Source organism: Meriones unguiculatus, chromosome 8 (assembly GCF_030254825.1).
Source record: "Meriones unguiculatus strain TT.TT164.6M chromosome 8, Bangor_MerUng_6.1, whole genome shotgun sequence".
In the NCBI taxonomy this organism is placed as follows: Eukaryota; Metazoa; Chordata; class Mammalia; order Rodentia; family Muridae; genus Meriones; species Meriones unguiculatus.
In genome coordinates, this window is record NC_083356.1 from 41,728,711 (window position 1) to 41,753,179 (window position 24,469).

Consider the following 24,469-nt stretch of genomic DNA (forward strand, 5'->3'; position numbering starts at 1 on the left):
ACTGTGTTCCTGGAAAACTACAGAACTTCTGTAGAAATGGCTAATTTCCTCACTGGTCTCCCTATTTTGATCTTGGCTTTCCAGTGGGTTTCTCATGATATAGCTAAGATCTGTGGGAACAGTATACTGTACTTCACTCTTAATAATATCTGTATGACTTACTGGAAAAAAGCCACATGATCCAATTCAAGGAAACTGTGTGCAAATAAATCCAAGACCAACTGAATATTAAGATTATATAGCCACTGAAAACTAAGGTAAAAATGCAGAATTCATGACTACAGAAATGAATCCTATTTTAACGAGCCATGCTGCTTTCCTCTGGTACTTTAATATATTCTCAATGTGATCAAGAGAAGATAAATTTATTTGGAATGGTCTAAAGTTCATTTTCAGGCCACAGATCATTTAAAAAGATCACCAGAAATCAAAAGGATGAGAACTCCACCCCAGATGAAGCACTACAGCCCATTTGGCTCCACTGTGTTCCTGAATCTACCACTTCTAGCCAACTAGAGGACGGGGCGGCATTCCAGATCTAGGACTATGTGGTCCACATGGGGTGCATAAGATTTCACTGGGTGGACATGCAGGATTCGTGTCCTCCACACTCTCCCATGCACTTGATGAAGGAGAGAGGTGATCTGAGTTTCTGCAGATTCTGCCCATCTTTGCCACTCTGGTTTGCTGACTGATGACACCACTTCCCCCCTGACATTCCCAGTAGTTCCATTTCCCCGTTTATCAGCGATTTTCTGGGGATGAGGCCAATGTTCTTTTTCTGTGTTGCTGCTTCTAGGTGGCTGGGGATTCTTTCCTGAGAAGGATTCCACATTTTGGTGGATATGTAGAATACCCCCAACATCCTTCCGCAGCACTTGACAGGCAATGGGCCAGCCTTCTTCAGAGCTGGGAATCAGGCCCAGGTTCACCCTATCTGCAGTGTTTGAGAGCTTCAGTTTCCTGTTGTCTCCAAAGTGTATTTGGCACCGATCTGCCACTCCGTTGATCTCCAAATTTTTTCGCAGAGCAACTACAGCATGAGGATTCCATTCACAGGCATGGACGAAAGCAGCACCAGCATGAACTAGGAAGGGGATTGTAAAATAACCAATCCCTGCATAGAGATCCACCAGCACTTCTCCAGCACAGGCTAGAGAGGCCACTCGCAGTTTCTCAGTGATGTTTCCAAAGGAGAACATACACCGTGTTATGTCAAACTCATACCGGATGCCATTATCCATATGCTCTACCCAGCCATGGTCACCAAGCAGCAGAGTCACTGACGGAGTTCGAGCGCCATCAGGCAACACCCGCCCTCGTCTTGCCAGACGCTGAACTCCAAGGGCTGAGGCAACAGTCTCCCAGAGTTCTGGTTCCAGACTTTTCCACTGTGTGGCTTGGAAACAGTCTTCGCTAAGCAGCATAAGGTCACCATGCCGCTGCCAAGACCGGGGCAAATCTGCCTCCAGCTCAGCGGACCACGTCACTCCGCGGCCCTCTACCCAACGCCTCACCTCAAGACACAGTCTTTGAGCAGGTGAACACACCAGGGCCTTTTTAGAAGGAAGAGGATCCAGGAGCTGCGTCAGCGTACAGGTGCTGCCCGGGGCCACGCGATTCCTCAGCTCCTGCAGATGCTGTTCAGAAAGGGTTCCCGCCAGCACCGGCAGCGCCACCGTGCCATCCCGCAGCTTTTCCGCCCGGTGCAGTCTATCCAAGAGTTTCTGTTTCTCGAGATAGTCTCTGTACCTCTGGGTAAACCGAGGCTCAGTCACAACGGCGACTACAGACTTCTCACATTCTCTCTCCATGTCGGTAGTGTCTGCATCGCTTCGGGGCCCGAGAGCGAGAATCTCCTCGGAAGACAGTTTCTCTGTGCAAACATGCCGCTACAGCCGGAAAAGCTATACACTCACCGGCGTGGCGCGCAGGAAGTGAGGTCAACAAACAGGCCGGGTCTAGATGTATTACTACAATCAGGGAACGGAATCTCGGTTGCTGTGTGAAGCTGCGGCCGCCATGTTTGTTAAGGTTACGGTCAGCCAGTACTTGCTGAAAGAAAATTAGTAATTCTGTGGGCCAAAAGATGTGATATCCTCCCGAACTTCTAGACACTCTGAATAGTGCTGCTCATAATTTTTTTAAAAAGTGAATTTGAAATGGTGGATTGAATGCACAGAAAGGCTTCCAATAATCTAGTGTTTAACTCATAAATTAGCTTATTGTTGAAGGTGGAATGTGACATAGCTTTCTCATTTCCTTCTTTTGCAAAGATTTTCATCACTGTTGCCTCGTTATCTAAGGGGGGAGGAGTGTTTGAAAATAATGAAGGATGTGAGTAAACTAAATACCGTCAACTCTCAAAAGTGGCTATTGTCTAGAAACGGTTGATTACCCGAATCATCTTGAGAGAATTGCTATTCTAATTAGAGATAGCTCGGAGGATAAGGGAGCATTTGCCTCCAAGCCTGACGTTCGTGATTCCCAGAACCATGTGGTGAAAGGACAGAGCCAAACCCAGGATTTTTGCAAAAACACCAAATGCTCTAATCTTAATCGCTGAAACTCTTGTACTTTTTTTTTCTTTTAACATTTATGTTGGGGGTGGGCACTCATGCCATAGTGCAGGTATGAAGATCAGCGACAACTTGCAGTGGCTGTCTCTCCCCTTTTATTCACCATGTGGATACTGAGGAAAAAACTAAGATTGTCAGACTCGGTTGTGGAGTCATCTTGCCAAGTCATGCTTGTCTTTTTACATATCAATTTATAGTGTTGTAAATGTAAACAGAAAAATGGATACTCATGGGCTAGAACCATAGCACATTTATTTGGCTCCTTCTGTTAGAAGTATCAAGTGTGAGATTTTTATATTAAATGCTAGAAAACAGCCCTGCGCGGTGGTGCACATCTTTAATCCTAGCACTTCAGGAAGCAGAGGCAGGAGGATCTCTATGAGTTCGAGGGCAGCCTGGTCTACAATTCAAGTACAGAAAAGCCAAAGCTACAAAGAGAAACCTTGTCTCAAAAACAAACAAACAAACAAAAACCAATAAATAAATAAATAAATAATAGAAACCGTGTTTAGGACAAGAAATTGAAATCTTTTTATCTCCCCTCAATTGTAAGACTTTTACTCAAATGTTTTAATTCTCTACCCACCAACTAAAACCTTTGTTTATACAAAGGTCCATTGTTGTATTCCAGGAATTTGATACCTTGGAGCAGTGACTCATTTTTTTCTTGTACTGCTGACCTCTTTTGGCTTTCTTCATTTCCTTAGTGCCAGTTCTCTTAATTCAGACTATGAGATAGTTGAACTCCAGAGTGGGAACACACACAGTCACCACCTGAATTAGAATAAAAACCAGATACACAGCTGGACTTGGTGGTGCACACCTTTAATGCCAGCAGTCAGGGAGGCAGAGACAGGTGGATCACTGTGAGTTGGAGGCCAGCCTGGTCTACAAAGTGAGTCCAGGACAGCCAAGGCTATACAGAGAAACCCTGTCTTGAAAAACCAAAACCCAAACAAACAAAAAACCAAAACCAAAATCAACAAACAACCCCCCCCAAACGCACTTCCTTTGTGTGTCTTTGTGTGTTTACCATTCTAAGCATACCCTCTTGGTTGAGAGGTGAAGTTTCCCTGTCCAGACACTTTGTTGGAACAGTAGTCTCTTTCTTTTCGACCTGGAACTTACTTCTAACACTCTTCATTGAAAGCAGTGTTCCAATACTCAGGCCCGAGAACACAGGCTATCTGTATTTTTTTTCTTCTGTGGCTCACTGGTTATTTAAGACTGTACTGCTTAGTTCCCATATACTTGGAGTTTTTCAAATTCTTGTTTTTATTGATTTCAAGTTTTTGCTCCGCCATGGTCAGAAAACACATTTTGCAGGATGTAAGCCCTTTTAGACTTATTGAGGTTTTTCTTATAGTCTAGAATACTAGAATACTAGACTGGAGAATAGTCTATGTGCACTTGACGGGAGTGTCTGTTCCATTCCATCTGCTGGCAGGTATCTCTTCAATTCATGCTCAAGTAAAACAATTCTGGGGTGGTAGCATACTTGTCTAGTATACACTAGACTCCGGGATCAACACTGACAATGTCCTCAAACACAAATATTCTATATTCTGGTTACCCACACCACCACAGTCTCTATTCAGGAATACTTAGGTACCTAGTGTGGACCCAAGCATGGGGCCTCTTCTATTGCATATCCCTAACACACACACACACACACACACACACACACACACACACACACACACACACTTTCTCCTTCCTCACTTCTTTGCCTTCCTGCCCGGAAAACTGAATTTCTCCTCCATTAGTCCACTGTATCTGTCAGTCCTGAGACAGTGGGTGCTTGCCTCCTCAGGACTATTTTCTTCTCTCTTGTCCCTCTCCAAAAAAAAAAGACAAACCTGCATCCCATATCACCATGTAGAATTTTACAGTCAAAGCCTTTTCATTTAATTCTGGCTATCTTTCCCCAAAGTGGGTTGGTTTGTTTCCAAGAGATAGGGGATGGAACTGGATTTTCTCTCTTACTATTGTGTTTGATTGTTATTTTATGAACATTGGCACATATAGTTGGTTAGAAGGTATTTATAAAAAGGATTCATGAGTGAACACATAAATTGCTTCAATACTTCTAGTGGTTTAGTTTCAAAATATTGCCGCTAGAGGCCAGCAATAGCCAGCAAAGAAAGCACAGAAGAGGTCAAAACTGATTGAAGTCTTGGTTTGAGGCTCCTTAAGGATCACACCTTTTCCACTGGTCTTACTCGACACCATTACTGGCACGTCTTTTACTGGCACGGACTATCCAGGTGAGTAAATCTATTTTCAGGAGTGCATTAAACAACAACAACATAGATTTCTCTGCGTGACAAACGTTGCGGTTTAGAGCTGTGACCCGTGAATAGAGTGGGACCGCAAACCTGCGTAAGTTGTAGTACCATGTGATTCCACTAGAGGGACATGCATGGGCCAGTAGGCTGTTGACGTTCCTAGACTCTCCTCACCTCTGGCCATAGAGCTCGGGGGAACATTCTCTCACCTTCCTTCTGCTCATTAGATGCTTTCTATGCATCCAGCCAATTCTCATATGGAAACTTAGGGAATCGCCGGAGAAAATGACCTATCGAATCCTGAGAGAAGGCTGAAGGACACTCCTATCTTTGACTCTCGCTTAACCTCCCCTCATCTTTGAACTTACCTGAGGTGTAGCCTCTACTTTCCCTAGTCACTTTTCTCTGTCCCCCACCCTCCACCATTAAATCTATAGGAACTTATGGTTCTAAATATGCTATCAAGTTTTCTGTTCATGTTTCACCAGCACAGGTCAGAGTCAGTGATCCTTCCCAAACAGTGACCTCATCAGGAACAAGAGCCCTCACTTCTCCCTCCTCCTTCTCCTCCTCCTTCTCCTTTTTCCTCCTGAGACAGGGTTTCTCTGTATAGCCCTGGCCACCCTAGAACCACTTTGTAGACCAGGCTGGCCTTGAACTCACAAAGATCCACCTGCCTCTGTCTCTGAAGTGCTGGGACTAAAGGCATATGCCACCACTGTCCTGATTCTTCTTATACATTTAAGTTTCAGAGACGTTTACCTGCATGGGCCCCTCCCAATTTGTGTGTGTGTGTGTGTGTGTGTGTGTGTGTGTGTGTGTAGGAGGTGGGAGCTTCATAATGTCTTCACAAGGGCATATGTTTCTGTAAATTTTTGCAAAACCAAACTGTCTTAACCAAAAGCCGTTAAGATCACTGTGCTGTGCCGTCCACTTTCCTCTGGCCGACTTCCACTTATGTAAGGTAGCCGTGTAGAGGCTTCGGCGGTCTGGAAACCTGGTAGGTGAAGTTAAAATAAGAGCACATTTAGTTTTGGTTTAGTGGGGGTGTATTTAAGATATTGGAATGACCCCTACAAGTAGCTACAGCTATTGATAGCTATTCCACCTTAGGAGCGCCTTTCAGTAACATTCCCAAGCAAGCGGAAAGCTCACTCGACATCTTGGCCAGAGCGGAAAGCTCACTCGACATCTTGGCCGGAATGTGCAAGATCAAATGTCTTCTAATTCCATAAATGTGTTGTGTGGTACTGAGTACCAGGAGGAAGAGACAGGTTTCAAAATTAAGGGTCATTACAGGAATTTCTTTGGGTCTTGAAACACAGATTTTTTAAAAAATATTTATTCTCTCTCTGTTTCTCTCTCTTTCTCTCTCTCTCTCTCTCTCTCTCTCTCTCTCTCTCTCTCTCTCTCTCCATCCGTCTCTCTGTGTGTCACACACAGATGAGTGGCCAGGAAGGCCAGAAGGTGTCAAGCTTTTGTAGCTGGAGTTTTGTAGCTGTTATGAGCTATTTGTTATAGGCGTTATAAATTGAACTGTGGTTCTCTGCAAGAGCAGGAGCAGCTCCCAGCATGCAGATTTTGAAACAGAACCTGAATGTGCTACCAGTTCTTCTGGCTGTGGGTGCCCTGAGGATGCTGGGAGCTGGTCTGAGCTGACACTATCCTCTTCTCTACTAGCTCAGGTGCTCTCAATGGCAGTTTCATGAATGCTGTCAAGTTCCCTTCTCTTGGCCTTAGGTGGTCCTGGGCATTCAGCCACAGCATTTGTAGTAAGCACTGGCTGCTTTACTTTCATCAACACAAGCCCTGACCTCATGGCTCGATTTCTCATAGCTGATGAAAATTAATTTCCTTTCTGGGGTCTTCCCTGCTCATGGGTGAGCCATGTTTTTGTAGACTCTCTCGTTCTATACTTGTGATTTCCCATGACGTTAGGAGTATCATGACACTGAAGTATGGGGAGGTGTTCCTGATGAACTGTGGCCACTACTGTCTGCATCTGGTTGGCTTTCTGGTAGTCCCCAGCATTGTAGTCTCATCTTCCCAAGGACGAGGAGGTGTGGTCTCTGCTTCTTTTTCACTCAGGACCTACATTTTTCTCTGTTTATTTCTTCTATCCAAAATCCTAAGTCCCTAATACCAGCAGTTCTTTCTTGTCCCCAGGTTTCTTGCTTTTCATTTATTCTTGTATTCTTCCCTGATCCGAAGCATTTAGGGAGTCAGGCCTTTGATTCACCCCTTTTAGAGTGATGGGGAGTGAGCATATTGTCATTATGAATGAGTACAAAGGAAGACATGGGAGAGACATGAATTAATACTTCAAAATACAGCCCAAAGCAAACATTTATTTTGAATGTTTTATCAGGCCTGTTCCTATAAAAATGTTATGTACTGTGTTACTTAGTTTGTGTGGTGGTTTGAATAGGTATGGCCCCCAGAGATGGATCTGTTTGAATGCTTGGCCCATAGGGAGTGGCACTATTAAGAGGTGTGACCTTGTTAGAGTAGGTGCGTCCTTGTTGGAGGAAGTGTGTCACTGTGAAGACTGACTTTGAGGTCTCCTATGCGCAAGCTCTGCCCAGTGTGGAATCCAATCTTCTTTTGCTGCCTTCAGATCAAGATGTAAAACTTCTGACTCCTGAAGCACCAAGTCTGCCTGCATGCTTCCATGCTTCCTGCTGTGATGATGATGAGATTGGGTGTCTCTTCACAGCAATCAAACCCTAACTAAAACAGTCTGCAAGAGAGCCCTGAGCTGAGTTTTATTCTTGATCTATTGATGAGACCAAGGCTTAGAGAAGCATAACAGTATCTTGCCCAAGGCCATTCTCACATGGTTATGGTGGGCATTATACAGTGAGGAGAGGGTCCATAGGGATTATCATTATATGATCTAAGGCAAGTCTGGTCTCAGAGAAAGATGCAGATGCCAGCCCTGTCAGTTAATAACTTTGTAGCTCCAGGCACATCTCTTAATTATCTGGGCATGAATTTCTGCATCAGCAAATTAATGATGTTGTGCTAGCACCTCAGGTCCCGGGTTCTGCATGAGGAAATTAACAGTGTATAACTGAACGGCTTCAAGTACTCTTTCTAATCCAGAGGGTCTGTGGCTTCAAACTGTCTTTGAAATTTCAATCACCAAAGCAGCTTCTCTGGAAGCCCACCTTACCCAACCCTCAGAGTGGTCTGAGAGAGCATATCTAAAAAACATATTCCTAGGATCATCCATGATTAAGCAAATCTGCATCCAAATCTCTGCAGATTAGACCCAACAGTCTACTGTATTTATTAAGCCACAGTTTAGGTGACCTAGATTGTGTCTTGTGTTACCAAAGGATGTGATGGAAGGTAAGAACGTGATAATGGGAAAGAAGAATCCAGTGCATGGTGGTTTGAATGAGAATGGCCCCCATAGTCTCATATATTTAAATGTTTGGTCTCCAATTGAGGAACTACTTGGGACGGATTAGGAGGTGTGGCCTTGTTGGAGGAGGCGTGTCACTGAGGTAGTCCTTTGAGGTTTTAGAAGCCCATGCCAGCTCTCTCTCTCTCTCTCTCTCCCTCCGTGTGTGTGTGTGTGTGTGTGTGTGTGTGTGTATGTGTGTGTGTGTGTGTGTGTGTGTATCCTCTGCCTCATGTCTGTGTATCACAATAACTCTCAGCTATTGCTCCAACCCCAAGCTTAACTACCTGGCTGCAGCTCTGCTTCCCACAATGATGGCCATGGACTCTAAGCCTCTGAAACAGTGAGCCCCCAATTAAACACTTTCATTCATGAGCTGCCCTGATCGTGATATTTTGTCAGGGCAATAGAAAAGTAACTAAGACAGGTGGCAATTGTTTTAAAATGAAAACATTTAAAAGCAGACTTTGGTGTTTGGGATCAATAAGTGGATTGGGTTTGCTGCAGAGATAGGGTGATATGATTTCGGTGTGGCTTGTTTCTCAAAGCTTCATACACTGGAGATTTACTTGGTGGTACATTGTGGAGGTGGCACACTGAAGAATGAGTTCTCGTGAGAAGTGTTCATAGGTCAAGTGAAGACGTGTCTTGGAAAGTATTGCAGGGCCTTTCTTTTTCTCCAGCTTCCTGTCTTGTTTCTGTACATCTGTGCCATGCCAATCCACCACAAGATGATGCAGCTGAGGGAGGTCCCCATTGTGGACAGGATTATGCTATTTAGACTTTCCAAAATGTGAGTAAGCCTCTTTTATTCATAAAGTTAACCTGCCTTGGGTATTTCACTGTAGTTATGCCAGATGGACTAACCCAAGGTCCTATCAGTTCGGCTGCAAAAAATTAGATAAATGGGTCAAATCACGATCAAGGACACACCTTTCTAGTGATTAGAGGATTCATGTATACTAAGAGCACACTGTGAGACTGGGGAGTTGGCTGAGTGAGAAGCATGCTTGCTGTACAAGCCCAAGGACCTGAGTTTCTATCTTCAGCGTAACAAAGGGCATGTGAAGAGTGGGAGCCCTGTAGAGCGGTTCCACTTCACAGCCTTCAGAGAAACAGGTCTTGGGGGGAGAAGAAGTGGGCCATATGCTTTGTTGGGGGAGAGAGGGAAGCAGAGCTGTACTTACATCTTGATCCAGGCATTTTAGTGGACAGCCTGAGGAGAGCAGCAGAAGAGTGAGAGGGTGGAAGACTACCTCAGGATGGCGTGGCTGCTCACAGAGGGACTCCATTTGGTGACTCAGACGTCCTAATGCCAAAGAGCCAGACAAACTGTTTAAGTATCCCACTGCACACACACACACACACACACACACACACACACACACACACTTCATGATTTCAAGATACTAACCATATATATATATACACACACACACAAAGTGAGTCTGTTCTGGCCCTTATGGGACAACTTATGCAAACGTTAACCACCTAGACTCCACACCACACATCCCCCACCCCTGGGAGGAGAGAGCCATCGGTGCTGGTGCTCTAATGGGGATATCTAAGCTCTTAGCCATTCACACAGCTCAGGCAAAAAACGTTAGTTTCTGAGTTTCACTCGTTTCCCCATTCATCTTTTGTGGTTGATGCTCTTTACATTCCTAAGATGCCATGAATGATATTGGTGACTTAACCACATCCCCAAATTTTTAGTTCCCCAGGTTACACTTCATTTATTATACATGCCTTTTTACAATTTGTACGGTTTCATGTATCCTTTGAGGTTTAGTTGGCAATAACATTACGCTACAATTCATACGAATGGTTAAGCATATACAAGCAGAAACGACTCCAGAAGCATTCTGAAGAATGTCACAAACAGATGGAGTGGGTTGAATAGTGGTCCCTCTCCTCCTGTCTGCCTAAACTCTCACGTGACCTTATTTAGTCACTGCAGATGTAATCAGGATGAAGTTATCCTGGGTTAAGATGGATTATTAAATCTGACAGCTGGTGGCCTTGTATGAAGAGTGAGGACCCACAAAAACACTTGAAGAAGGAAGAAGGCAGTGTGACTTTGAGAAAAGCAAAAGAATCAGAGCCACCTGCATCTGGAAAAGTCAAGGAGGAGTTTTTTTCTGGAATCCTCAGGGAGAGCATGGTCCTGCTGACATTTTAACTTTGGACTTTAAGCCTGCAGGATTATGAGGAAGTGGATTCTGATCCTTGAAGCACTTAGTTTGTGGTAAACTGTTGCTGCACTCTGAGGAAATGACATCCAGTCTTAGGGAGAATGTTTCCCATGATTCATCTGTTCACACATTCACTTTCCTGCCATTTCTGTGTTCTGGGTGCAGGGGACCCTGACATGCGTCTGGAGAACACAGGCATCATTGGGACAACTTCCGCCCTCCCTCCGTAGCTTTAGCTGATAACATCAGAGGTAGCCCTGGCTTCAAGGATGTGTGGCCTCTGCAGTCGCACCTGGCCCAAGGTTCGGAAGCAAACAGTGCTGTGTCTAGCACTCTGCTGTTGCTGTCTTGAAAAGTATCCTAACTTCAATGCGTACTCTCCGTTTTTATTTTGCACTGGGTCCTACTAATTATTATTCTGTGTCTGGTCCTCAGTGGGGTAATTCCACAGTTACTCACCGGGAGGGCACAGAGGAGGCCCCACTAAGGTAATGGGGTAGGATTCCCTAAGGGAGGAGTTTGTTCAGAAAGTTAGAAAAGCAGCCACTTCCAAAGCTGTGTGGCTGTGGCTTTGTAAACAACTGCCTAGAAACAGATCTATAACAAATATGCGAAGTCATTTAAAGTTCTCTGTGTGTGTGTGTTTTCAATTCTTCTGTTCCTCACAAATGTTGGCATTACAGATGTGTATCATCACTCAGCTAAATGCACATTTGTTTTTTGTTTGTTTGTTTTCTTTTTTCCTTTTTCTGAAAATTATTTTTATTTTTATTAATTACAGTTTATCCACTTTGTATCCTCCTTGAACCTCCCTCCCTCTCCCCTCCCAATCCCACCCTTCCCCAGTCCACTGATAAGGGAGGTCCTCCTCCCCTTCCCTATGAACCTTGTCTATCAGGTCTCATCAGGACTGGCTGCATTGTCTTCCTCTGTGGCCTGGTAAGGCTGCTGCCCCCTCAAGGGGAGGTGATCAAAGGGCAGGCCAATCAGTTCATGTCAGAGACAGTCCCTGTCTCCATTACTATGGAACCCACTTGGACACTGAGTTGCCATGGGCTACCTCTGTGCAGGGGTTCCAGGCCATCTCCATGAATGGTCCTTGGTTGGAATATCAGTCTCAGAAAAGACCCCTGGGCCCAGATTTTTTTGGTTCTGTTGCTCTCCTTGTGGAGCTCCTGTCCTCTCCAGGTCTTTCTATCTTCCCCTTCTTTCATAAGATTCCCTGCACTCTGCCCAAAGTTTGCCTATGAGTCTCAGCATCTGCGTTGATACCCTGCTGGGTAGAGTCTTTCAGAGGCCCCCTGTGTGTGTTTAAAATATATAAAATATGGTAGTACAGTAACTCATGCACATAGGATGTTAAAACACATCATTATGCACCCTCTTTCATTACATATATTGATGGTACAGAGGAAGGGGTTTCCTTGTGGCATTTCTATATGCATAGAAGACACCTTGATAACATTAAACCCTTTACTAACCCTTCTCGTTTTTTCCTCCACCACACTCTTTCCTTTTCTATATCCAGTAGTCCTTCTTTTACTTTCATGTAATTCCCAGTTGCCTCAGATTCCACAAATAAGAGCAAACTTGAGGGACTCGTCCTTCTGAATCTGGCTTGGTGTGTGTGTGTGTGAAGGTCTGGGCGAATCTCTCATCTCATTTATCCATTCATTCATTCCTTGATGGGCTCCTGGGCTGGTGCTGCCATCCGCTCATGTGATGTCGCCATAGTAAACAGGCTTTGTTTCTTGGGAGGACACACCTGAAGTGGGGTCACTGGGTTATTTGGAAGTTCTCTTTTTAAAAAGTTTTTGAGTAAACTTCACACTGATTTCCATAGCAGCTGCTCCAGTTCACAGTCCCAGCACCTGTGTGGCCGTTCTCTTCATCCTTGCCAACATTTGATTTTTTTGTTTTGTTTTGTTGGTTTTTGTCTGTTTGTTTTTCCTTAATGACAGCCATTCTGACTGGGGAGAGAAGGAATTTCAATGCAGTTTCTATTTGCATTTCCCTGATGGCTAAAAAACATCGATTATTAATGTCTTTTCCGATTCAGCAAGAAGCCTCCAAGAGCCATAGTGGCTTATGGGAAGGAGACCCAGAAAAGTAAATGGGAACTACTTGGAAAGTCCATCCCCCACCCCCCTTTTTTTTTTTTGTACATGACAGTTTCAGAGAAAAATATGAAGACTTTAGAGTGCTAGTATAAGCAAGTAAAATCCCAATTCCAGGTCCTTGCTCTGACTGCCTTACAAAATGACCATGAAGGGCTGGAGAGATGGCTCAGCAGTTAAGAGCACTGACTGTTCTTCCAGACGACAGGAGTTCTGTTCCCGGCAGCCCCATGGCAGCTCACAACTGTCTGTAACTTCAAGACCTCACATCCACAGACATACATGCAGGCAAAACACAAGTGTACGTAACATAAAAATAAATTAAAAGAACAGTGAGCTTTGACAAAATGACCATGAGTACATGAGCGGAGTAAGCTGTCTAACACGCATGTGCAGCCAATTGTCTTCCTGCTTCAGCAGCCTTCACTTGGGACTTCCCATTGATATAGAAAAACTAAAGTTTTTGGCGCTGTCTTAGAGGTTGGGTGGATTTTTTTAAGTCTCTGTGTTGTCTTTCCCTCCTATCCAAAGCGCCCCATGGGCGGCACTCTCTGTATTGCACAATACTTTCCTGCCTCCATATCCTGTACCTGCTGCTTCCTCTGTCCAGGCAGCGCACACAGCAGTATTTCCCCCCTTTAAATCTGACCCCCATGACAGAATCCTCTCCGTGGTAGCGTGAATGAGAAATGTCCTCATGTCTTGGACTTTGGAACTTTTAACCTCCCTTTGCGGGCACGCTTGGGGATGTTTAAATGGAGCGGTCTTTCTGGAAAAAATCTGTCATTGCGGGCAGACTTTGAGATTGAACACTCTCCCAGCCCTTTGGTTCATGCTTTCCACCCGAGGCTGGCATTTGATGACGTGAGCTCTCAGCACCCTGTGCCTACCACATGCCTGCCTTTTGCTGCTCTGCCCCTACCACGCTGAAATCTTATACCTCTGGGAAAGTAAACTGCCTTCCACGAATTCCCTTCGTCATGGTATTCTTTCACAGCAACAGGAGTTAACTGTTATCGCTGGCTGCCTCCTTATCTCAGCCTCAGCTCAAACGGGAGTCAGACCTTTGCTCTTCGTGTATGTAGGATAGAGCGGATTCTCAGTTCATCTAAAACTCTTTTTACGTGGTTGTAGGTCTGTCCTCACCATCAGCTCAAACTCTAACAGACCTCTGACCTTCATGCTTTCAGTCCCCTGCTCCTGGCAACAGGGTCAACCCAAGCCTACTGCTTTGTCCTGTTTGTCTTTACAAACTTAGCTCTGAAATTATGAAATATGAATCCCGTGCTTCAGCACTCAGGTCGCTGGGTATTAGGAACAACTGATCCCTAACTACCTGCATAGAAGAGAGATTTTCAGTGTTGTTTTCTATCTAGAGCTGAGAATCATGAACACACGTTTGACTCCAGTGTAAGCTAGAACACCAAAGTAATTATTTTATATGTGTTACACAGAATGTTTCAGAAGAATTCACATGCTATGCCCCAGTGAATTCCAATTTGAAATTATTATCATAAGATTGATACATGCTATGATTCAGTGGATCCACAATTCACCTTGTTACTTGGTTGTAGGTTTACAGATAACGTGAAAAACAGCCTGCCTGTATGTATGTATGTATGTATATGTGTGTGTATGTATGTGTTTTATATATATATATAATATATACAACATGTATATGTATATAAAACATATTATATACACATATGTGTGTATTCTTTGAGACAGGCTTTCTCTGTGTAGCCCTGGCTGTCCTGGAACTCACTCTGTAGACCAGGCTGACCTGGAACTCACAGAGACCCACCTGCCTCTGCCTCCCCAGTGCTGAGCTTAAAGGCCTGCACCACCACTGGTCGCTAGTATATATTTTAAATAACAATAAAGTTAATTCTAGGACAAGAGGCAGAGCAAGAAACCAGCTGACAGGGATGAAAGAATAGGAGGGACTGTGAGTTGAAGGGTGTTCGAGACAGCATGGAGAAAAAGAAAGGGCTTTGTTGTTGTTGTTAATTAGCTTTATTTGTTTGTTTGTTTAACTGGTCCTGCTTCCATGAGTGGCCAAGATCAAGGGAAAGGGAGGGCAACCAGATGGCACAAGGAGGGTCATTTCCACATTTCATTTACACAGGAAACTAAACAGACAAGCACAGAGTCACTACTGTGGTTAGAAGTTGGCAGCATGGGAGGGATGAGGAGTAGAGGTGTCATTAAAACAAAATAAAACAAAACAAAACAAAAACAAAACAGACTTCCCCCAAACTGGGTCCCTGAGACAGAACTTGGTGTGCTTCAACCTGAGAGGAATCAGGAGATCAAAAGCAGTTTGGGAAGGCCAGAACCGTCTGTCAGGGATGGAGGAAAAAAGATGGTCCATGGGGTAGGAGGGATGTTTGGCAACTGGGTGATGGGATTGCCCTCCCCCTGCTGAGATTCCCCCCAGCCCCTCTGGTCTGGCAGGAGAGCGGCAGCCTGCAACAACCCAAGAGCAGGTCTGGGGCTGCTAGATACTCCAGGCAGGGGGCTGAGGCGGCTCACAAAGGCTTGCCCTCCAGCGAGAAGACGGAGCTGCCACCTAATTTTTCTGCCAGGATGTGGTGGTCCTTGACCTCTTCCTAGCACTTTGCTCATAATTCATGCTTGATTCCTGTCAGTTTCTTCTTGATGGCATCCTTGGAGCTGGCGTAGATCATTTTGCTCTTAACGGGTGCACTCTCAGGGGCCCAGAAGATGACACCATGTCCTCTTTCTTGCTCTCCTTGGTCTCATAGTTGCATAGTAGAGAGTGTAGCGGCAGTCCTTGTCTGACAGCATCTTGACAAAAGTGGTGTAGGGGTCCCCACAGTCTGCCCCATATCTCCTACTAGGATCTCCCGCCTCCTCCAGGATAGTGTTCTTCTTGTCCTCGTTCAGGCAGAGGAGCACTGCCTTCTTGCGTTCCCTCACCTCGTCTGGCATTGAGGACTTGCGAACTTTCATGTCACTGAACACCTTGGTGACACCATCAGAGCCAGCCACATTAGAGGCCAGGGCTCCAGAAACTAAAGGGAGTCAGAGAGAGTACAGAACTGAGCCACCACAGCTGCTGCCGGGATCCGACTCAAGGAAGGACTTTTCAGCTCAAGCTCTGGCTTCAGCTTAGGCTTCAGCTCCTCAGCATTTCAGCTCCTTAGCTTTTTAGGCTTTGAGCTAGCAAGCGTTCGGCCTTGGGTTCTTTGCCTTTTCCACCTGGGCTGTCAGTTGTACTAGTGAGCTTTTTGGGTTTTGTTTCCATCTGGACATGAGCTGAGAAGGAAGGTCAGCTGGGTGCTTTCTTTGTCTCTCTGAGCTAGCAGGTTTTCACCCCAGCACCTGCTCCTGAGTCTTTATTGGTGAAATAGAACAGTTGGGACTTTCATTTTTGTTTATAACAACACCCACTAGACTGGATGAAAATTAAAAAATACTGACAGTATGAAATGTTAGCAAGGACAGAGAGCAATAGAAGCTCTGGTATATCACTGCACAGATTTAAAGCAATAGGACTTCTCTAGTACGCCGTTTGGCCGTTTCTTTAAAGCAGGACAGACGCATAGTGTATGATGACATGAGACCTTGGTGTTTTTGCTCAAGAGAAATGAAAGCACACAAAGCAGCACTGCTGGCTGCTAGGACATAGATGTAATCTAAGAGTCCATCAATGGAAGCTGGGACAGTGACACACCTGTCAGTGACAAACAATAACAAACTACAACATGGGAAGACATCAGCACTATTTACGGGGTGAAAAAGCCTGGTGAGAGAATGCTGAATATTCAAGGTTCCAGTTGCATGGAGTCCTAGAACAGACTGTTACGTGGGGTTAGAAGCCAGAATGCTGGGGTAGGGTAGTGATTGGGAGGAGGCGTTAGGGGATTTCCTAGAGTGTCAGCAGTCTTCTGTATTTGACAGGAGTGTGACAAGCCTCCAAGATTTATCCTTAATTTATACCAAAATATTTCACCCTTCACTTCATCTACCTCACAAAGTGGTCTTACGGCATCTATACTGCTTTATAAGCAGTATCGGCTTTACAGGGAACTGCTGAACGGCGTGTTCGAGGAGTCCTACTATTTTAAAGCTGTGCAGTGGCATATGAGAGTCCGTTGCTCCGTGTACAAAACACCCGGAGCCCAGAGGACTCTGCCTTTAAAATGTTAGAACCTGTCAGTGGATGATAACACTCAGGCTTCTGCCACCTCAGATGCGCCACAGCAGTCTAGGGCCCAGTCTCCATTGTCATTGCCAAGGAAAAGCACGCAGCCATTTGAAATACCCAAGAGCGGAAAAAGAGCTGGGCAGTGGTGGCACAGGCCTTTAATCCCAGCAATTAGGAAGCAGAGGCCTTGAGTTCGAGGCCAACCGGTTCTGCAGAGTGAGTTCCAGGACAGCCAGGGTTACACAAAGAAACCCTGTCTTTAAAAAAAAAAACCTTAACAACAACAACAACAATAGTAGTTGAAAATGCTCAAAGAAGATGTTTTCTGTCAAATATACCTGGTGGGAAGCAGGTGGAAGTATATAACATGAAGCTAGTATTTCAGGCACGAACACGTCTTATGGAGTCTGCTGAAAATTTATCAACATGGTTAAAGGGTGGTCAGATTCCTTAATTGGTCACTCATCATTTTTTACAATCATTCCTAGCACATGATATTGCCCGTGTACCGATGGACACACATTTGTCAGTATTTTATGAGGGTGGCTGGATATGTCTTTTATACCCATGAATATTTAGAAGACGTCAAGGCTTCTTCCAAGTGTGTGACAGGACTTTTCCTAGCCCAGTTGAATTTTGCCTAAGGACCTATGGTGCCAGACACTCATGGTCACAAAGATAGACCTGGGACCGGGGCTCCCCCATTTGTTGTTTCATGCCAGTGATGATGAAAGGCATGGACACTTGTGGAAACAAAGCCGAAGCAAGATTTATTGAGAAATAATCAGGAAAAGTGAGAAATAAGGAAAAATAATAGAAACTCCTGAGAGTGGGAGGAGTTTGGAAAGGTCATTAAGCTTTGTCTAAATTAAAGTTGTTGTTGTTGTATTTGTTTGTTTGTTTGTTTTTTAGAGATCTGTCTGCAAATGGAGAAATGGTTAGTTCTTTGGGATGTCTTTGGCTGAACCAACGGAGAAACCACACATGCTGTTTATACCTTATTACAGCTGGTTAAAGCCCCACTTGCTCTGCCCATCTCTGACTCTGGCCTTGTTAGTAATTGACCTTGTCAGTCACTCGCCATGGTTATTGCTGCCACCCTTGCTGGGGACTGACAAACTACCAAGAAGTGACTGAGGACTAGCTAACTTAGTTTTTAGTTAACCCCTGTCTATGAGATGGTCTGGGATCTTTTTTCTGAAATAGATAGACTTTTTTTTTTTTTTAATTATCTTTAGCCTGTGACAACAAGTTGCGTTAGAAGAAACAATATATGAGGGGCTGGAAAAATGGCTTAATAGTTAAGAATGCTTGCTATGTTTCTAGAGGATCCAAGCCCAGTTCCCAGTACCCACATGGCAGCCCACAGCTTTCTGTAACGCCACCTCTGGGGGGCCCCACACCCCCTTATGGGCTCCTGTGGGTATCTGAACATGTGTGGCATATACCCACACATACACACTAAAAACAGAAGTTAAAATATATGGAAAGATATGCTCCTTGAGAGCTTTGGGGAAGCCTGCCAGCTGGCTGTCATCAGCTCAGATCCCTGTCTTCTTCAATCTGTTTAGCTTGACTATCTCACCCACAGCTACAGGCTTTTCCGTTCCTCATCTCTAGGGCTCCTAGCCTCACTGTTTTAATTCTAACATCCCATTTAACCTTAACTTCTATTCTTACCACATACATGAGTTTTCTGTGTATGCAGTTTCCACCATGGCCCCTTTCCTGTATTACTTGCTGAACAGAAAATTAAAAAAAAAAAAAAAAAAGGAATGAAAAGGAAAGGACATGACCACTTCTTAGGCATGGGGGAGGAGAAAGTTTATTGTACATAAAAAGAAGAAAGAAGAGCATAGCCAGAGGCAGACACATCTGGGAGAGTCCAGAGTAGTCATGACCCCGAACTATGAGAAAACAGAGGTGGGAGAGAATGGAGAGGGGACAACGACCATGATGGCACAAGACCAGGTGCAGCAGCCAGGGGCCAAAGGTACAAAAGTGGCAGGTAACCAAACTGTCTGGATTATACAGAGAAGAGCATCTGGGGAAAGGGCAGCCCAGCCCCTGGGCTGGAGAGTTTAGGGATATTTCAGCCATACTGGACTGAGGGATACCTGGAGAACCTGGAGGCCAGGTCAGCTTTGGTATGGTCAGCAGGCACCTCAGTGCTCTGTCCTAGGTTAAAACTTAACACCGAAGGCTAGCTCATTCTTGGAACTCTGGGCCAGGTTGCCATTTGCCTACGTTATCTTCACGGTGTACTTTACATTGCCTTCTGATGGTGGGTACTCGCCAAATCATTAGCAGTTTACTGATTGTAGAATGGAATTAGTTTTTTCCTGGTGTTACCTAACCACCATCTTCTCATGTCTTTTCTGTGATTCATGCTAAGTAGTCTTAGCTTTTCTTGTAGCTCAAGGCCTCATAAGTACATGCTAGACAAGCCTGCACTTTGAGTTGTATTCTCAGCACTACTATGCTTTAGCTTTCTTTGGGGGGGGTATTTTTTCTTTGTATCATTTATTATAATTTATTCACTTTGTATCCCCTCTGTAGGCTCATTTCTCATCTCCTCTCAATCCCACCCTCCCTCCCTCTTCTCCCTCTATGTCCCTCCCCTAGTCCATTGATAGGGGAGGTCCTCCTCCCCTTCTCTCTGACCCTAGTCTATCAGGTCTCATCAAGGACTGGCTGCATTGTCTTCCTCTGTGGCCTGGTAAGGCTGCCCTCCCCCCCCCCCAGGGGGGCAGTGACCAGAGAGCCTGCCAACTCCGGTTCATACCAGAGAAAGTCCCTGCTCCCCTTACTTGGGACCTCACTTGGTTACATCTGAGCCAGGGTTTTAGGTCCTCTCCATGCATTGTCCTTGGTTGTGGTATCATTCTCTTCAGGGACTCCAAGGCTCAGTTTTTTTTTTTATGACTCTGTTAGTCTCCTTTTGGAGCTCCTGTCTCCTCCAGGTCTTTCTATCTCCCCCTTCTTTCATAATATTTTCTGCACTCTGTCCAAAGTTTGGCTATGAGTCTCAGCCTCTATTTTAATACCTCGATCAGTAGAGTCTTTCAGAGGCCATCTGTGGTAGGCGTCTTCTCCTGCTTCCGATGTCTATCACATTTGTCCTTCTGAATGAGGATTGAGCAAGAGTATTCTTTGTTGTTTAGCTTCTTTAGGAGTATAGATTTCAATATGATTATCCTACATTATATGGCCAATATCCACTTATAAGTGAGTGTATACCATGTGTGTCTTTCTGCTTCTGGGATACCTCACTCAGGATGAGCTTTTCTAGTTCCCACCATTTGCCTGCAAACTTCATGATTTCCTTGTTTTTAATTGCTGAGTAGTATTCCATTGTATAAATGTACCTCAATTTCTGTATTCATTCCTCAGTTGAGGAACATCTGGGTTGTTTCCAGCTTCTGGCTATTACAAATAAAGCTGCTACAAACATGATTGAGCACATGTCCTTGTTGTATACTTGAGCATATTTTGGATATATACCTAGAAGTGCTATAGCTGGATCTTGAGGAAGCGCTATTCCTAATTGTCTGAGAAAGCTCCAGATTGATTTCCAAAGTGGTTGTACAAGTTTGCATTCTTACTGGTAATGGAGGAGGGTTCCCCTTTCTCTACATCCTCTCCAGCATGTGTTGTCACTTGAGTTTTTGATCTTAGCCATTCTGATAGGTGAAATCTCAGGGTTGTTTTGATTTGCATCTCCCTGATGATGAAGAAAGTTGAACATTTCTTTAAGCGTTTCTCTACCATTTGATATTCTATTGAGAATTCTCTGTTTAGCTCTTTGGATTACTTGGTTTGTTGGTGTTTAACTTCTTGAGTTCTTTATATATACTGGATATTAGCCCTCTGTCAGACATAGGGTTAGTGAAGATCCTTTCCTAGTCTGTAGGCAGTCATTTCGTTCTGACGACGGACGATGGTGTCCTTTGCTTTACAGAAGCTTTTCAGTTTCATGGGGTCCCATTTATTGATTGTTGATCTTAGAGCTTGTGCTGCTGGTGTTCTGTTCAGGAAGTTGTCTCCTGTGCCAGTGAGGTCAAGGCTCTTCCCCACTTCTTCTTCTAACAGGTTTAATGTGTCTGGTTTTATATTGAGGTCTTTGATCCTCTTGGACTTAGTTTTGTGCTGCTTTGGCTTTCTAATTCCCAAGCCCTTTAATTCAAATATCCTGCTTGTCAGACTTCATCTTGCTTGGCCAGCTTTTCTTCTTACTACCCTCCTGCATAGCAGCCTAGAGCAGGCGAAGATTCCTAAGTGTGGGAGTCAAGATCCAGCATGCATCACTTCCTATATGGACTGTTACATAAGGAGTTTGGATGTAAATCACTTTCCTCTCTTCCCCTCTGTCATACACACACGCACACGCACACGCACACACCCACCCACACACACCACAGTATCAATGTGACTAAGATCAGTGTGGTAGTTTATTAGGAATGGCTCCCATAGACTCAAGTGTTTGAATGCTTGGCTCACAGGAGATGTGGCCTTGTTGGAGTAGGTATGGCCTTCTTGGAGGAAGTGGGTGACTGTGGAGGCAGGCTTTAAGGTCTCTTATACTTAAACTATGACTAGTATGGCACACAGTCTCTCCTTGCTGCCTGTGGATCAAGATGTCCATTAAATAGGAGAACAAGATCAACACAGTGGTCCTACTGCTCAGGAATACACAAGTTTTAGGAGTCCCCACACTAGCCCACTTACCAAATATATAGGGCAGGTAAATGGCCCTGTGTCTTCGCCTCTTCTTGGGTCTCAGAGCTCTTTCAGAATGGCCCTCTATAGAAAATGTACATGTGACTTTACCTTGCCTACACTTTCAGGGAGTCATCCAGAACCTCTAAAGATCCACTAGACATCACAGATCTCAGGCTCTAAATGCCCAGTGTCATGGAAGTGCATTGGAAATCAGAAATACCAGCTTTGGCAAAACTTGCCTTTATTACTTTTTGGGAGCCAGATGAGTGCAAGCTAATTCTCTTGCATCTTGCTTGGGGATTTTGTTAGTGGTTTTGAATTAGAGGTTCATTTCATAGGGCAATTGGGCTTTGTGGCAAATGTGAGGAGTCTTTCCTTATGTATGATCATGAGCAGTGGTGGTTGTTTTACTTACTGGGGCTCACCTAGAGTTTGGAGGCCAGTTGAGAAACATATCATATACTCAATATATCTTACAAGTTTATATGTGTTAACTCTCTGTTATCATTTCATTTATGCAATTATTTCTATAGAAATGCAAATATGTTTGTATAGAAATCAATGTTGAGAAACAGGAAATCGGCTTGGTGTGGGTGCTACAGGGTGCAGACTGTCTTTGAAATACTGGGAACGCCATGTCCCATGGCTCCAGAGCCGGTTTTTACCGTCACATTACTATTTTCTCCCCTGAGGGCTGACTCTACCAAGTAGAATATGCTTTTAAGGCTGTTCACCAGGGTGGACTTCCATCTGTAGCTGTAAGGGGAAAGGACTGCGCAATTATTGTCACACAGAAGAAAGTGCCCGATAAATTACTGGTTTCCAGCACGGTAACTCACTTGTTCAAGATAACTGAAAACATGGGCTGTGTGATGAGTGAAATGACAGCTGATGGCAGATCCCAGGTACAGAGGGAACGCTGTGAGGCAGCTAACTGGAAATACGAATACGGCTATGAGATTCCTGTGGACAAGCCACGTAAAAGAATCGCTGATATTTCTCAAGTCTACACACAGAATGCTGACATGAAGCCGCTTGGTTGTTGTATGATTTTAATTGGTATAGATGAAGAACAAGGCCCTCAAGTGTACAAGTGTGACCCCGTAGGCTACTACTGTGGCTTTAAAGCCACGGCAGCAGGAGTTAAACAAACAGAATCAACTGGCTTCCTTGAAAAAAAAAAGTGGAAACTGCAATTACATGCCTGTCTACTGTCCCAGCGACTGATTTCGAACCTTCAGAAATAGAAGTTGGAGTGGTCACAGGTGAATATCCTAAATTCAGGATTCTTACACAGCTGAGATTGATGCTCACCTTGCTGCTCTGGCAGAGAGAGACTGAACGCTGTCTACTAAATGTCAGTTTACTAAATTCATGATGCCACTTGCCTGTAGGTTTCGTAACAACAGACCAATCCCTGCACTGAAGATGGAACCTCTCCCAATCCTCCTACCACGTAACTGGTCAGGACTCTGTATAAATAAAACAGTGCTTTTGGGGGAAAAAATAGGAAATCAGGGCTGGAGAGATGGTTCAGAGGTTAAGAGCATTGGCTGTTCTTCCAAAGGTCCTGAGTTCAATTCCCAGCAACCACATGGGGGGTCACAATCATCCATAGTGAGAACTGGTGCCCTCTTCTGGCCTGCAGGCAGAATACTGTATAAATAATACACAAATCTTTAAAAAAATAAAAAAGGAAAGAAGTGGGAAATATTTGATAAAGAAAAACTTGTTTGTAGTTTCAGGCTTTTCTAAATCTTGCTTTTAATTTGAATACTTTGGTTTGGTTTTTAAATGTCCCTTAAAGGCTCCTGTGTTAAAGGTGCTGCCCCCAGGGTGGTGCTAATCAGAGGCAGAGCCTCTTTCGGTCACCGGGACACACCCTTGAAGGGAACTGTGGCTCACCAACCCCTTTCCTTTGTCTCTTTTGCTCTTGGCCATGAAATGAGCTTTGCTCCCTCACATGATCCTACTATAATATACTGTGTTGCACAAAGTAATGTGGCCAATCGATCATAGAACCTCTTAAACTGTGAGTTACCAGAAGCTTTTTGTCACAAATGATTACCTTATGCATTTGTTTCAGTAGCAAGAAGCTGATTAACATAACATCCTTGAAGACAATCATTAATTTAATATAGCTAGCTAGAGGGCGGGAGGAATGAATGGCTCAGTTAGGAGACTGTACTGCTCTTGTAGAGAAACTGATGTCAGTTTCCAGCAGCCATGCCAGGTGACACACAACTGCTTGTTAATGCCTGTGCCAGGGGATATGATGTGTTGCCCCCTTTTGGCCTCTGTAGGTACTGCACCCCTGTGTGCATACCCAACACAGACAGACACACATACACATTCACATAGCTAAAGAAAAGAAAAAACTTTAATATGTTCAGATAATTGTGACTTACAAACTCAATATGTGCTCCTTGCCCTCAAAGAACAGTAGGACTATTCTAGTAAAGTAGACTTTAAGGACTGACCGGTTTATACTGCACTGATTCAGTAAACTGGACCCTGGATAACACAATCTCTCTTTATGTCATACTTTCTGGTATCAAAAAGATACACAAAGGACAATGATTTCAAAGGTTGTTCTGCTTACCCATGCGGTATTTCAGACTCTGGCAGGATATAGTTTATTAAGTACACTGGGTTTATGAATCATTAAGAGTTATTGTGCATGATTTCTTTTTTATGATATACCTTCTCTCTTTACTCATGTTGATCTTCTCAAGTGCAAATTACATTTGAACATGTGTCCTGAAGGCTACTCAAAGGGAAGGGAGCCATGTTATAAGTAGCAACAATAAATTGCTTACCCAAAGCTTTTTCAGTGAGTGTTAGTCATCAAGAATGCAAGTAAGCTTCCAGATAGTCTGTACTGAAACATGTCAAGGTCAAAGTCAGATTACGCAAAGGTATAGCTATTTTTAGAAGTAGTTTTAATTAAGATTCAGCAACTCTTCTTAGGTCTGGAAAATGTTG

General features: G+C 44.3%; 1 protein-coding gene and 2 pseudogenes across 1 annotated transcript; 1 reads left to right on the plus strand and 2 right to left on the minus strand.

Annotated features, from left to right (window-relative positions):
- Window positions 1-312: 312 nt before the first annotated feature.
- On the minus strand, window positions 313-1,923 carry Trmt12 (tRNA methyltransferase 12 homolog). Its single transcript, XM_021643721.2, has one exon. The coding sequence runs from the start codon at window positions 1,812-1,814 to the stop codon at window positions 513-515; it is 1,302 nt and encodes a 433-aa protein (XP_021499396.1). The 5' UTR covers window positions 1,815-1,923; the 3' UTR covers window positions 313-512.
- Window positions 1,924-15,119: 13,196 nt separating this feature from the next.
- On the minus strand, window positions 15,120-15,579 carry LOC110552424 (cofilin-1-like; annotated as a pseudogene).
- Window positions 15,580-22,119: 6,540 nt separating this feature from the next.
- LOC110552421 (proteasome subunit alpha type-6-like) lies at window positions 22,120-22,825 on the plus strand (annotated as a pseudogene).
- Window positions 22,826-24,469: the final 1,644 nt, after the last annotated feature.

Bases quoted from the DNA above. Each gene is read 5' to 3' on its own strand.
- Trmt12 (XM_021643721.2), bottom strand. From the start codon at position 1,814: ATGGAGAGAGAATGTGAGAAGTCTGTAGTCGCCGTTGTGACTGAGCCT.